We start from the raw sequence: 15,742 nt of genomic DNA, 5'->3' as shown, positions 1-15,742 counted from the left end.
TATTTTTATTTTTTTTAATATTTTCTTTTTAAAAGATTTTATTTATTTATTTGAGACAGAGAGAATGAGAGACAGAGAGCATGAGAGGGAGGAGGGTCAGAGGGAGAAGCAGATGCCCTGCCGAGCAGGGAGCCCGATGCGGGACTCGATCCCGGGACTCCAGGATCATGACCTGAGCCGAAGGCAGTCGCTTAACCAACTGAGCCACCCAGACGCCCTTATTTTTATTTTTTTAAAAGATTTTATTTGTCAGAGAGAGACACAGCGAAAGAGGGAACACAAGCAGGGGGAGTGGAAGAGGGAGAAGCAGGCTTCCTGCCAAGCAGGGAGCCCGATGTGTGGCTTGATTGATCCCAGGACCCTGGGACCATGATCTGAGCCGAAGGCAGACGTTTAACGACTGAGCTACCCAGGCGCCCCAAATTCACATATTTTAAATAAACAGATATATTCTGCTGCATAATGTACACAATATTCCATTCTTATATTCAATGTTTAGATTGCTTCAGTATTTTTGCTGTCATAAACACAATGCATATTCTTGTACATGTATACATGTACCTGTATTGTATTCTTCTTATACAGGACTTTTTTACAAATGTGTCTAGGAGTGAAACTGCTGGATAGGCCCGTTTTTATTTTTTAAAATATTTTATTTATTTATTTGACAGAGAGAGAGTGACAGAGCACAAGCAGGGGGAGCAGCAGTGGGAGAGGGAGAAGCAGGCTCCCTGCTGAGCAGGGAGCCCGATGTGGGGCTCAATCCCAGGACCCTGAGATCATGACCTGAGCTGAAGGCAGACACTTAACTGACTGAGCCACCCAGGTTCATTTTTAAACCTTACTAAATGTTAACAAATAGCTTTCCAAATTATTTATGTCCATTTGTACTCTACTGGTAGTATATGAGAGTTCTTACTGCTCTATATCCTTGTCAACAATGTTTGTCATCCTGAGAATGGGAAAGGTCTCTGATTTTCATTTTAATTTTTACATTTTCTTGATTAATAGTGAAGCCAAGCATCTTTTCATGTATACTGGCCATTGAGATTCCCTCCTTAACAAAAACATAAAAAGACAGTCTTCTACATTTTCTTTTTAAAATTTTACAGTTTTGTTTTTTGTCACACTTAGGTCTTTAATCCATCTTATCTTTCTGTGTAGTTGAGATAGGAATTCAATTTTACTTTTTTCCATATGAATAACTAATTGTCTCAGCACATGGTAGAACTTACAGATAAAACTGAGTATGTTTTATCCCCTTCCCTCTTCTTAAGGGAGGGAGAATTTGAACTACTAAAGGATGCATATACATTTCAAATTATGATATTGTCAAAATGCTCTCTAAAAAGATTGTACCACTTTATATCCCTATGAAGAATGTAGGAAGTTCAAATTTCCCTGCACATTTGTTGATACTAGATATCACATAACTAAAAAATGTTTACTAATAGTTAATATAAAATTTTATTTCATTTTAATTTTGATTCACATCTCTAATCAGATCACGTTTTGAAGAGAAAAAAAGGGTAAGAAAGACCTATTTGGGACAACTGGTGAAAACTGAATATAGACTGCATTTTAAATGATAGTACAGAACTGTTCTTAATTTTTTTAGAGGTGAATTATTACATCTAGTGTTTATATAACTTCCTTCTTCCTAGCAGATGTATTTAATGGCGAAGAGTTATGATGCCTGTTGATGAAGGGGCTCATTGTGCTTATCTTTCAACTTTTCTACACAGCTAAAATTTTGTAACAGGTTGAAAAAAATTTTAAATGTTACCTTCCACATACTCTAAATTTCCATATATGTATTTCCCTTATTTTTGGATTCTTTTCTGTCCCATTTACCTATCCATTTGTGCCTACCACACTACATTTCTTATTTATGGTAACTTAATATCCAGGTGGGGCTAATCCCTGAGTAATATTTTCAGTTTCTCAAATATCTGAGAATTTCCTAGAAGTAACTCATTACTAACAGGCAGATGCTCAAACTAATATTTTGCTTTTGATTTTGTGATTTCAACTTCTGAAAAAGCTGGGTTTATCTTGTTTAAAAAACAACAGTAATCAGAGTAAAAGCTTATGTTCTTTCCTACACATATGAATGTGTACGTGGATATTTCCGTAAGAAACAAATGTGTCCGTTTTTTTAAAGATTTTATTTATTTATTTGACAGGGAGAGGGACAGCAAGAGAGGGAACACAAGCAGGGGGAGTGGAAGAGGGAGAAAGAGCCTTCTCGCGGAGCAGAGAGCCCTATGTGGGTCTCGATCCCAGGACCCTGGGATCATGACCTGAGCCAAAGGCAGACACTTAACTGACTGAGCCACCCAGGTGCCCCCAAATGTGTCCTTTTAACATTTTCCTTTCATTACAGTTAAAATGTTCCTCATACCTTTGTGTGCCAGAGTATACTAATATTTCACAAGTATCAAGAACATACAAAATACATACACACTCATGTTCAGCACTCAATCTAAATTCTGTAATTTTGGAGGTATCTATTCCAAATGTGTCATCTGCCTCCTAGTTTTCCCTTAAATTAGTGTATAAAATAGTCTCAACCTAATATTTCATTATCTAGTTTTGGGAGACCAGAAGATGGCTGTTTTGACTGATGATTAAATTAAAAGTTTATAAGTTAAAAAGTTTATAAAGGACATTTGACTCCATGCAAAATAGAAAAGAAGAATACACACAGGAACTAATAACTGACTGCAAATGTTAAAAATTTGCTGTTAATTATGGGGGACAAAACCACAAATTTTTATATTCCCTTTTGTACTTCCTAAAATTTTTCAAAAAAAGTATATACTTTTTTACTTTAAGTATATACTTTATTTACATTACTAATAAAAAATTATTTAGAAGCCATGACGTATGTCCCAAAGTAATATAATTTTTTTTTTTTTTTAAAGATTTTATCCATTCACCTGAGAGAGAGAGAGACAGTGAGAGAGGGAACACAAGCAAGGGGAGTGGGAGAGGGAGAAACAGACTTCCCGCCGAGCAGAGAGCCCGATGTGGGGTTCCATCTCAGGCCCCTGGGATCACGACCCGAGTCAAAGGCAGACGCCTAATGACTGAGCCACCCAGGCACCCCCCCCCCCAAAGCAATATAGCCTTAAAAAGACATACTATCAACTGATTTCAACTGAGAACTAGTAATCTAATTCCAGAAATTTTTGCATCTAAGATTTTCTCTACCAGCACTGTATTAACTCCATAGTAAAATTTTCACACTATATATACTTTACCAATTAAAACGTAATTCTTCTTTGGCTTTAGTGCTATGTAAGAAGAAAGCCCAATTAAGAAAAATTAGAACATTTTCTAATTTCGTAACTATACTCAGTTGTATAATAACCTAATCCAAAGAATCATATGACAGGGATCCTTTTACCTCCCAAATGATGAATTTCAGGATAGTGTTTTAGTTTGTATTTTAAAAATTATAAAAAAAAAATAAATTTGCTTGAAATTATAGGCATTCCCTATAAATAAACAACAAAGTTTCTTACCTTGCTGCATCTGTGGATGTGTTGTGTAACTTGAAGGATGGGAATATGGCATGTATCCTGCAGGGCTTTGTGGGGCATATGGACTAGGCACTGGGCTATTTTGTTGTGGCATAAATCTGTTCCCAGAGCTTGTCTGTGGTGGCACAAACCGGCTAAAACCCAAAATCCAAATAAACAATATCAGGAAATGAAATAAATATGCTATTCCTTGAAATTTTACTGTCATAAAATTCTTCAAACTCTGGTTTGTATAAAACAAAATCTACGCAAACAGTAAATTTTGAAAAACAGAGAATATAAAAATTATTCATGATTCATAATTTAAGAGTTACACTAAACAATTTGTAAAAACAGGTAATTCACTTATTTTACTTGCATAAAAGTATCCATTTAAGATAAAGTCATGCTCCCTAAATTCTACTCTATAAATTTTCTTATTATTTCAAACACATTATTTTAACACATTCTTTTGTCTTTATGAATTTAAGTTACTAAGATGGTAGCTACTTCAATTAGTATATTAGAGCATTTCTGCATCTAACATTTTAAGACAAATGTTCATGTGAATTACTATTTAAAGCTAAGCATTTTAATTTTTCAACTACATATAATTCACCATTACCTAAAGGTATGTATTCACAAGCATATTCATCACAGAAAACAGTACTTCATAAAATGATGCATATATTACCTGGAGGGGCTATGTGAAATAGTGGTTTGTTGATAATTGGAAGATGCAGGACTACTGTGCATGGAATTCTGAGAAAGTTTATACTGAGACATCATCATTCCTAAATATCACATAAAAATGGAAAACATGTTATTTTCTTTTAATGGTAAAATGTCTTTTAAATAATTTAAAGCAATTGCTCTATCACAAACATTCAAAAGTTCTTTCTGTTCAGAGACAGGTATTTAATTAAAAAAATTTTTTTTTTACTTGCTTACTTACTGTCCTATCATTTAGCTTTACTTTGATTTAATTTAATTTAAATTCAGTTATTTAGACATTTTAAAATTAAAGATAAAATCTATGATTGACCCTGAACTTTCTTATGATATGTATAGCTAATCTTTTGGGGATTACAAGCATCACATTATATTCCCAAATTCCATTATTAATTAATTTAATTTAATTATTAAATTAATTTTCTTTGAAAAGAAGGTTTAGAAGTCACTTTATCTAACCTCTGACCAAATACTACACTGACCAAATACTACACAATTCCTCCTACAATAGGTTGTCGTTGGGTAGTTTTTCCATTACATGGAATACTTTATTACAGACATCTCCAGTCTTTAGAAGCTTAATTTCACAACACTACTTGTTTCACTGTGATTCAGATCTCAGTTTTAAAAGAATACTATTTTATTGAGCGGTCCAAAGTTTTGAGTTGCTGCAATTTCCATCTGAATGTTCTGAAGGGAAACAGAATGCTCCTATTCCTTCTTCCACAATAATCCTTTGCCACACAGTAAGGATTAAATGAATATTTGATTAAAGAATGAAAACGTGAGGATAGCTTTCAGATTCTCATGTTTCTTTTTAAGCTAGACATTGTTCCTTCAATTATTACACAAATGACATTTTGTTATATAGGAGATGCAGAAAAATTCAGTTATTTAGACATTTTAAAATTAAAGATAAAATCTATGATTGACCCTGAACTTTCTTATGATATGTATAGCTAATCTTTTGGGAAGTTACAAGCATCACATTATATTCCCAAATTCCATTTCCTGCTACTGATATGAAAAGTGCCTTTCACCAAAAACATTCAAACAGAAGTTACATGTTCATTTGCCAGTAATACTGCAGTAGGGATTCTAGTTCTAAAACAGCAGCTGAATGAGACGAGGGCTCAAAATCACCTCAGAATCTACCACTAATAATGTGTTTTCTTTTATATGCAGTCTAAATTAACTTCTGAGCTTTCTCTTCCAACTCAATTCAGTAGTAAATCATATGTTCCATAGCTTAATAATTTAATTACTATAATTACTGTTTTTTTTTTTTTGAGAGGGAGGGCAATCCTCTATGAGATGAGAGTTAAAAAAATGTTTCCCCTGAATTAACAGTCTGAGACAAGCTAGAATTACTAGTTTGACAGCAATGGCTTTATTTTAAAAAGGAGGCAAATGAAATTTCTAACGGTCCTTTCTGATTATCTCAAAGTTCCAAGGAACTATGAATAAAGTGATTTGCATATTATTAAATTTGCTCCATATGTGTGACTCACATTTACATTTAGCAACCAAGAATCACCCTTTTAAATTGTAAAGCCAAATATCACCAGGGAAACGCTTAGAAAAAAATCATAACACACAATGAATCAATTCATTTTTTAATGCTAAGTTTATGTTTTCACAAAGTATGATATGGAGAAATCAATGTATTTGATTAAAATATAAGTGCATGTAGTATAAAATACAAAATGTGTGACTGAAAGGTAAATACTCTCAAAAAAAAATTTTTTTTAAAAGATTTTTATTTATTTATTGAGAGAGCTAATGATAGAGAGAGAGCATGAGAGGGGGGAGGGTCAGAGGGAGAAGCAGACTCCCCGTTGAGCAGGGAGCCCGATGCGGGACTCCAGGTTCATGACCTGAGCACTGAAGGCAGTCGCTTAAACAACTGAGCCACCCAGGCACCCATCTCTCAAAGTTTTTTATTAGAGTGATTTACTACCCAAATTAAATATTTTAAAAAATGTTACAAAATGTAGTATAAATAGCTTTGGAAGATGTCCTTTATTCAATTTTATATCTACTCACATTATCTTATACTTAATGCTCCTATCCTGTAAGTTTTTCTTCCAATCAATGATCTCTCCATATTTTCTTTCATTACAACATTCTTCCAGAGCATTTAATTCTAGATTTACTTCTCACCATTACTATCTGTCTCCACCTACTGCAATCTAGCTTGTTGGTTCTGGTGAACATACAGTATTGTCCTGCAGACCTGCCTTCAATTTGCAGGAAGGGGAGTTTGGGAAGAAGCATTTCCATAGATTCACTTTGGGGAATGGACAATATGCAACTACTTTAAAAACACAACTCACACTCAAATACACAAAATTAACAAATACTATTTAAAAAACAAGACAAAACTAGGAAATGGAGTGGAGGGCTTCATGGAGGTACTGCCAATAAATCTAGCAATATTTTTTTTTTTTAAGATTTTATTACTTATTTGAGAGAGAATGAGAGAGAGAGAGAGAGAGAGAGCATGAGGGGGGGAGGGTCAGAGGGAGAAGCAGACTCCCTGCCGAGCAGGGAGCCCGATGCGGGTCTCGATCCCGGGACTCCAGGATCATGACCTGAGCCGAAGGCAGTCGCTTAACCAACTGAACCACCCAAGCGCCCAGCAATATTCTTGAATACAATTCATCAGTTAACTAAGCTGGGCCTGAGTTGTCTAAACTACTCCCTTCTGACTACTTTAATCTTGAGAGCCAAATAAGTACTTGGGCTTGAAAGATTCAGTACAAATGCTCATGGGTACTCCCTGACTACATACAAATTTTATCTATATTGAAATATCATATTTTTATGCTTTTTATAGTATTTATTAGTTATTATTTATTATAAATAGATTTTTCCTTAATAATACTTATAAACCTACTTTTCTATTGCTAAGGCGATAGAAGTGTTAAACCAATTTACTATATAACTATGAATGTAATCATCAGTACTGAAACTAATACTTGGCATAATTAGTTATACAAGTACTGCATGTTGAAAAGCTCTGCAAATATTTTTATTATATGATTAATGAAAAGACTCCTTTCATACCAATGCCATGATTTTCTAAAATAAAAAAAGACTTCTAAAGCTCTTTGATTAAGTAAACGAATGCATTCTGAAATATCTAACAAAATATGCTTTAGCTTTGTCTAATTCCCAAGGAATTTAGTTACATATTAAACTGCAAAAGAATATTAACATCCATTTAGTTTCCTTCTTGTTCTTGGCTGGATTCAAGGTATCAACCTATCAACACAGCATTCAATGATGATAGGCTACCTTATTAAAGGAGACACTTGAATTTAATTACATGTGAAACAAGCTCTGACAAGAGACCCACAAGAAGTACAATATGAAATTCAATGAAAAATCTCACCACTTTGTACATATCTGTTCTGCATACTTTTCTCCCTGAAAACATTAGGACTCCTTGCCAGGACGGCCTGCAACAAGACTGGTATGTCGCCTTCTGGATCATCACTGCCAAGGTTATCTTTCAACTCTCTGGAATTAAAAAAATAAACATAAAAAATTAGAATAGTGATTAAGAATCCCCTATTCTATATTAGTTAGATAGCAATTCACTAGTGAAATTCAGAAAAGACTGAGGTAGAAAATCAAGAACTTATAGCATTAAAAAAAAAAAAAATCACAAAAGATGTCCAACAACTTCATGGATTTTTGAAGATGCTATTCCTGGAATAGAATTAGCAAAAATGACAGGGAGGAGTTCTTCTAAGGAAAACTTTGTTTCCCTATTTTAAACAGAGAAAAAAAAAAAAGCCCTGAACATGATTTTATGGAACTATGAGTTTATTTAAGAATGTTCATATTAGTTTCAAAGTAGAAAACAGAATCAACTTCAAACTATTCAAAATAATGAAAGGGTACAATGATGATAATTATGCACAGAAGCTGATGTTTGGACTTGGAATATATTTTCTCTCTTACATTTGACTATGAGTCTGCCTTTTTGAGACTGTCCTCTGAATGAAATAATGCTGCCACACTGGTTAAGACAAGACCCAGAGATTATGTAACTTTTCCATCTAATATTCTTTTCTCAAATAAACTCATCAGGGAGCAAAAAAACCGCCAAGCAAGTGGTTAAGCTTAGTTGTAATTTTCAATAAACTTAAAAGTAAGTAGCAAATTAAATTTACAACTATGGAACTTAAATGATAAAATTAAATATAGTGTTTTTAATTTTACATTTTATAGGTCTCTGTTCCACTCATTAAACCTAATAACAAAGATGTATAAAAATGATGTCCAATGATAAATTTCAGTAAATTTCTGGGGGCAGTCTTAAAGCAGCTTTCCATAAAATAAATCATAAATGTATATGTGCTATTTCCCTTATCTTTTTAAATATTTGGTGATAATTGTTAAGTACATATAGATATAGAAGTGATATAATATTTAGACACTGAAGAATTTCTGGAGTGACAAAATATTAGACTTCCTTCTGATTTTTACTATTTCTCATTTTCTCCATCAGAAAATTCACATTTAGTATATTACTGTAAGAGTCATCATGTCTCCATTATAATGTGCTTTATCCTCATTCCTCTAAATAATGAATCTTTAAATTAAAAAGCAAAAATTAGGGGCGCCTGGGTGGCTCAGTCAGTTGAGCCCTTGATTTGGCTTAGGTCATGATCTCAGGGTCCTGGGACTGGGCCCTGTGTTGGGCTCCCTGCTCAGCGGGCAGTCTGCTTGAAGATTCTTTCTCATCCTCTGCCTCTCCCTACCCCTCACACACACACTCTCTCTCAAATAAATAAATCTTAAAAAAATAAAAAGCAAAAATTAAAGAAAGGATACATGAGTACCACTGTATAAATGAGATGTGAAGGGATAAGAATGGGAGTTTTAACTTTTTTTTTTTTTTTTTAAGATTTTAAGTAATCTCTACACCCAATGTGCAGCTCGAACTTAAAACCCTGAGATCAAGAGTCACATGCTCTTATCAACTGAGCCAGCCAGGCACCCCGAGGGATTTAACTTTTTATACATTTTTGTGTTGTTTAGATATTATAAATATGTACTAGTTCTGTAGTAAAAATTTTTTAAAGTATACTCATATGCAAAAATTTTCTAAATAAGCTATATAAGTTATGTTTATATTATTTTTTAAAAATCTACTGGGTGAAAATACACACTTAGGTTCAGATGGTATGATAAATCCTGGGAAAAATTACTCCCAATTTTGTAGTAGCCATCCATGGAGTCAGTCCTTGAGTTTTGGTTAACTTCCCATGGAAAGTATGTGAGCCTATTCCAAATAAAGCTAACAGATTATAGTCCCCAGTATTTGGGAATTCTAACCACTCTAGCATTATCAAGGAGGAGACAGCTTCTTGAGCAACTTTAGACCTCCTTGCACAGATCCACCTTGATGAATCCCAAAATTATTCAAAAAGAGTTGAAAAGACCTTCATATAGCTACATGGGTCAGAACTATTGTCTCAAAATAACTATGGCCTATTTAAATCTTACTGTAAGGCTCATTTGGATAGTCATATATTTTATTTTTAAATAAAAGGGTTTTTTTGTTTATTTATTTATTTGACATAGAGAGAGAAAGAGAGCACAAGCATGGGGAGCGGCAGAAGGAGAGGGAGAAGCCAACTCCCTGCTGAGCAGGGAGCCCGATGTGGGGGCTCAATCCCAGTATCCCGAGAGCATGCCCTGAGCTGAAGGCAGATGCTTAACCCCACTGAGTCACCCAGGTGCCCCATTCATATATTTTAAAATTAAACTGTTAATTTTCTGAAATAAAGGATAAAACCAGGAATACTGACTCTCTTAGACCAAAACCTTTCACTTTTAAATTATACTTACATGTGATCTGTTGATACCTGGTTGAGGCTATGGACAAGCTGTGAAACCAAATTATCATCCCTACAGGCCAAAAGGCAGTTCACCTCTTCTGCTATTCGTGCATTAAAGAGAAGGCTCTTTGTAGTTGTAGCAGGTAAAGGGGACGGAAGAGGCAGCTGGTTCAGGACTATTTGGAATAAAATCAGATTATTAGAAATTGAGTGACTGTAAGAAGTCTTTTTATATTATTTGCTTATAAAATATTTGCTTACAAGTATTTTGGGATTAAAAATAAGTTATAAATATCAATGGGACAAATTATTAAAAGGCATTCTACCTCTCCCCAAAGAAACCAATCAACTCTGTAAAACCCTAAAACATCACTTGGGCAATAGAAGAGTTTATTAGTCCCTAAGAATACAACTCAACTCCTTTATATGCATGACTTTTCATATCTTAAATCTTTATTCATTTAATAAATGAGAAGCCAAAAAGGCAGAGTTAAAAAGTAACTTCTAAGAATTAAGAATACATTAATTAATCTCATTTATTTTTGCTTCTGAGATTTATCAGAATCACTAGTAATCCCACATAAATAAACCAAGTAATTATACCCAACTCTTCACCTGATATCTACACAAGTAATATGTTTTTAAAAAGCTTAAGTATATATTTAAAAAATATAGATCACTTTAGCAGAAGAACATTCATTATGGAATAGGGATTCTGGTGGAAGCCAACTATCTAAGGAATTATGCTTTCAGTTATAAATTCCTAAATAGTTCTCTCCTCTCTTTATTCTAGTCTAACAGAAAACAAAAGGACATGAATGTTTATATAGTAGTTTAAATCCAGCTATTTACTGTCTCTTCACATAATGGAAATCTATTCATTTGTCTAAAGTAAAAGTTAAGAAAGTTAACTGAAGTATCTTTGTTTTTGGCTTAATTTCTAATACCTATACAGTGTAACAGGCTGCTCAGCCCCAGTGGCTAATAATAGGTTTTTTATTAATAAAATACAGGAAACAAATTATTACTTAATAAACAGGGTTTATTGGGCAAACTTTTAAAATATAAGGTACAGTTGAGATAATGGGGAGGACAATCAAAAATAAATCCCTGGTAGTATATCTGATTTGGCACTTCTACATATCATATGAATTTGTGCCTTACCTGTAACAAAGTGACAACAAAAACTAAACACAGTTTCAGAAGTTTTCTTACCTGCATTATCCTAATTCCACCAACTACTTTCTTATTCAGGTTTCACAAATTAGCCATGTTAGTTTCCTAACCCCAAAGCTATAGGCTATTAACTATTTTATTCCCATTAAAACCAGGTGGAAATTAACAACAGGAAAATAATATTAAGGACTACTGAACACAGATAAAAACACTTCTTAAAGTTATTTCCTCATAGCTCCTTTACTATAAAGCCCCAACGTTTGCATAATGTGATGTCCTCACCTTCTACTTTTCTCTCTCCTATCTCTTTCATAGGATGACATAGGGACTAACACTATGGGGTTGTTTTTGTACCATTACCCAGGGATTAAGAATTAAGAGTTAGAGTGGGCTACCATAAGAAAGAGTCCCTAAAAAACTGTGTTACACTAAGTAAATCTCAAAAGAATGACAGAATTCTTTGAACTTAAATGATCAGAGTAAAATGGGCTGCTGATATCTATCACAAACTCCAACAGATTACTGAAGATGACATCCAAAATGACCATTGCTAAGAAATCAGATTAAGTTGGGCTATCAAACCTTCTTCTTTAAAGGACAGTTTCAGTTATTTCTAGAAGTGCTTTTTAAAAAGTCTATATTTGCTCCTATATGCAAATCCATGCTTCTTCAGTTTTGATTTTTCTTTAATGCTTTGTCTCATCTTTGGTCTTTACTTTTGCATTTATCCCTTTATCGTGTAAGACCTTTAAACAAACAAATGCCACCGTTTCTTAATGCATCCTTAGGATGAAACAGAAGTGAAGGTCTTCTCTATTAGCTGATTATACTAATTTTGTTACTTGCACATGCACGCCAGTAAACCAAAGGAAATAATGATATTTGTCATTCAAAATCTAGTATCTTAAATTTGTTCTTTATGACAATTACAAATAATTTTTTCTACAGTTTCTCTTAAAATCATTGTTAATTCAGAATAGAGTATAAACTAGATAAAACAAGCAAACTTACGGTCTGTGAGACTAGCAATCCCCGCAAGAGTAGTGATGGGGACATGGGGCATATCCCCATTCATCCTGAAGTTCTGGAATGGTGTTGCCTATAAAAGTACTTAGTTCAGGTGCCAGCTGTCATTACTTCCCATTTCCCAAACACTGCAACAAAACCAGACAATTATTTGTAAAAATATGTCAAATATAATACTATTAGGGAAATGCCTATAAAAAATAAGATTTTCTGTTTTTTTTGTTTGTTAATCTATTTAACAATAATAGCTACCATTCATATATACTTCCCATATATTAGGCCCTGCAAAATGCTTTGCATATATTTACTCATTTAGTTCTCACAACAATAATGTAAGGTAGGTACTATTATTTTCTGAATTTTACTGATGAGGAAATTAATTTACAGGGAGTTTAAAGTAACTTGTGGAGGAAAGAACAGAACCCAAGCAATCTGGCTCAAGAGTCTGTGTAACCAGGAGGCTACATTACTAAACTGGGATACTCAGTTTTGACAAGCACTCTAATTCTCCATATCATAGACACATTAAAATCTAGCTTCAACTTGCCTTGCTAGCTATGTCTCTCACTACTCTTCTACATAAATCATCCTCTTCAACCAAGCTGATCAGATTATCTTGAACCTACCTTGTGTTTTCACATTTTTATTTATTTCCTTATATATCTCCCTACCTAGATAGCCCATCCATACTTTAGTTCAAATGCTGTAATTCTTCAAGATCTAGGGCAAGTTCCTACTACTTCGTGAAACCTCAGACAAATTCAGCTAAAAGCCTATCTTAATCTAACCTTCACTTACAGCTCAATCAATATTCTTTTGTAAATATATATTCCTTTTTGACAATTTTTGAAACTTGTCTTGTTTCATTCTTATATAATGTTCATATACTTACCCTGTATTCCCAATTACCACTGCATGCTTCTTAATATCAACCAATCACATAGTTAATACATAACCACAGAAAGGGCAGAGAAATGCTTTAACATCTTAATGTTCCTGTATGAGTTAGTTGACTTAAATATTCAGTTTTTATAATGTAGTTCTGTGTTTGTCTGTGTGTATAGACATTCTGTAAAATTCCTGAACACGTTTTCCATTCTGTTCAATGTCCCCCAGTTTTTCTCATCTTAATTTCAACATGTGGCTTTCTGGAACCTTTATCTTTCCTTTAACAGTGTCCTTGTTGAAGAACCTTTTTTGAAGTATACAAATTTTAATAATGTGCACATTAATCAAAGATATGCCTTAATTAAATAACTTTGTAAGTTCATCAGTAAATAGAAGTCTGCATGTCAACTAAAACACAGTGCTACAATAGAAAACTGAATTACAATTTTCAGTTGAAACATTTTTTGAGATTCTATTTCCTTGTTAGTTAAAAGAACCTTTAAGTTTTCTGAGTTGTAAACTTCAAAACAGTGAAATAACACGAATAACTCCTCTTACTCATATATCTTAATGCAACTTTGCAAATAAAATTTTTTTTATCTGAGCCCTGGGTGGCTCAGTCAGTTAAGCGTCTGATTCTTGGTTTCAGCTCAGGTCATGATCTCATGGGTCGTGGGATTGAGCCCCGCGACGAGGAGGGAGTCTGTGGGGAGTCTGCTTGAAAGAGTCTCTCCCTCTGCCCTTCTCCCCCCACTCTCTCTCAAATAAATAAATCTTAAAAAAAAAATAAAAGTAGAAGTATATAGGTAGCTAAAATTAAGAATTTTCTTTTTCCTCACTTTTATTATAGATATATGTTGACAGAAGTTCATAAAACATGTATGTATGTTTAACAGAGTTATAAAGTAAATATCCATAGAATGACCATCTGAAAAGTCAACACCTTAGTTCCTTCTAAGGTAACAACTACCTTGTTTCTTTAGTAATTATTTCTTTTTTTTTTCCTTACAGTTATGTCCTTTATATGTACATTCTTTTCTAGTAGCCAGCCAAGGAAACAACTTGACTGCTTTCCTTTGATGAATGACTGACATAAAGTTTGCTAGTAGGATCCTGCTGAAAGGAAATAGTATAGGAAATAGCACAGGAAAAGGTATAGAAAAGATATAATTACTACTGGCTATCTTATAATTGTCCTTGCTATACTGTGGACTTTACTCTTTGAAGTTATTAATTTGATTCTTTAACAACACTAAAGAAATTTAAAGAAACACTATAAATTTAGCAGTTGTATCAAGCACTTAAAAAAAAAAATTTTAAACCTGACAGAAGTCACCAAAACACAAAACGCAACGGATTTTTTTCTAAGTTTAGGCTAATAAAAAAGTTACAGTTGATGCTTAGTAATTAATGGAAAAAAAGCAATTGCATGCAAATTATGTACAGAACAGCACAAAAACATCTTGTTGTTCTTGTATGACTGTTGTAAATGTAAACTGCCATACTCAAGCAGATTAAGTAACAAATTAAGTTTAATTCAGAGGACGGGAACCAATAGAGAACAATCTGCTAGAGGGTTCTATCGTGGGCTAACCAAGTTTATTCTGTTTTCCTAAATCCCAAGTAACATGTAAAGCCGACCCAACGATAGCCTGGAGTATTTTAGTCCAAAAATGATTTAATTAGTTACCACATATGAATTAGGAGATTAATAAATCTAACCACAGGATTGTTGTGCTTTTCTTAGTGATATAACAAGGCATGTTAATACTGTGATGTCAACTGAAAACTGGAAGTAAGTGGGGAAAGAAAGGAGAGCAACAATGCTTACTCGGTTTAAAGAGCTTGTATAGACCGAGTAGGTGACTACTGACAAATATATTTATACCTCACTGCTGAACTACGCTGATTTCATTGGAAGCCAAGCTTCTGAAGAACAGCAGAAGACTTTGGTCAAAATGGACTTATAATTTTAGCTAAAGTCACAGATGTTGATAAATATAAGTAATTTGTGGAAATGCTGCTGCCTATGCAGGAATGTGACCAGAGTCCATCAAGAAAGAGCATTCCTAGAATTCTAAAAATGAATATACAGAACTCTAACTAACGAGACATGACATTTCTGGCTCTGGGTTGGGCAATGTTTGGTCTACCTGGCTCTGTGAAAGTATACTGTCTTTCATGAAACTGCTGAAACTGAAGCTGAAAGTCATTATCTCTGGGGAACAATGTGTTCAGAAGGAAATGGTAACCAAATGGGAAAGGAGACTATAATGAGTCCTTTAGAACTGTCACTTAAGGCAGTGCTTTACTTACTTAAAATCTGTGAATGGTGACCAATTAGTGGATTATAAAATAAAATTAGTGGGTTGAGATCAACACTGAGAGGGATGGTAGGAATGGAAATATAAATTTACATTGCACACTGCTTTGTGACTCCAGGTAAAATGTCTAATTGTGGGTCACCAAGGCAAAGCAGTTTCAAAGTTGCCAACTGAAAGAAATAGAAGAGTGAATACAGAAGCCCACCTCCTG

The 15,742-nt window shown here is 33.8% G+C and overlaps 1 protein-coding gene across 4 annotated transcripts in view; it reads right to left on the bottom strand.

Moving 5' to 3' along the window:
- Positions 1-15,742, bottom strand: part of NIPBL (NIPBL cohesin loading factor) — a 200,867-nt gene that overhangs the window by 95,891 nt on the left and 89,234 nt on the right. For all 4 annotated transcript variants that reach the window (XM_081826014.1, XM_006730414.2, XM_031024927.2 and 1 more), the window contains exons 2-6: positions 12,305-12,447; positions 10,128-10,293; positions 7,657-7,784; positions 4,222-4,321; positions 3,531-3,682 (exon numbers count right to left, since the gene is read on the bottom strand). In XM_081826014.1, the coding sequence (XP_081682140.1) occupies positions 3,531-3,682; positions 4,222-4,321; positions 7,657-7,784; positions 10,128-10,293; positions 12,305-12,368 (610 nt within the window). In that variant the 5' untranslated portion in view covers positions 12,369-12,447. The remainder of the gene's footprint in view (positions 1-3,530; positions 3,683-4,221; positions 4,322-7,656; positions 7,785-10,127; positions 10,294-12,304; positions 12,448-15,742) is intronic.

This window comes from Leptonychotes weddellii, chromosome 7 (assembly GCF_054177405.1).
Source record: "Leptonychotes weddellii isolate Sample4059 chromosome 7, ASM5417740v2, whole genome shotgun sequence".
Classification (NCBI taxonomy): domain Eukaryota; kingdom Metazoa; phylum Chordata; class Mammalia; order Carnivora; family Phocidae; genus Leptonychotes; species Leptonychotes weddellii.
Note: the sequence above shows the minus strand (reverse complement) of the source record. Positions and strands in the feature narration are given on the sequence as shown.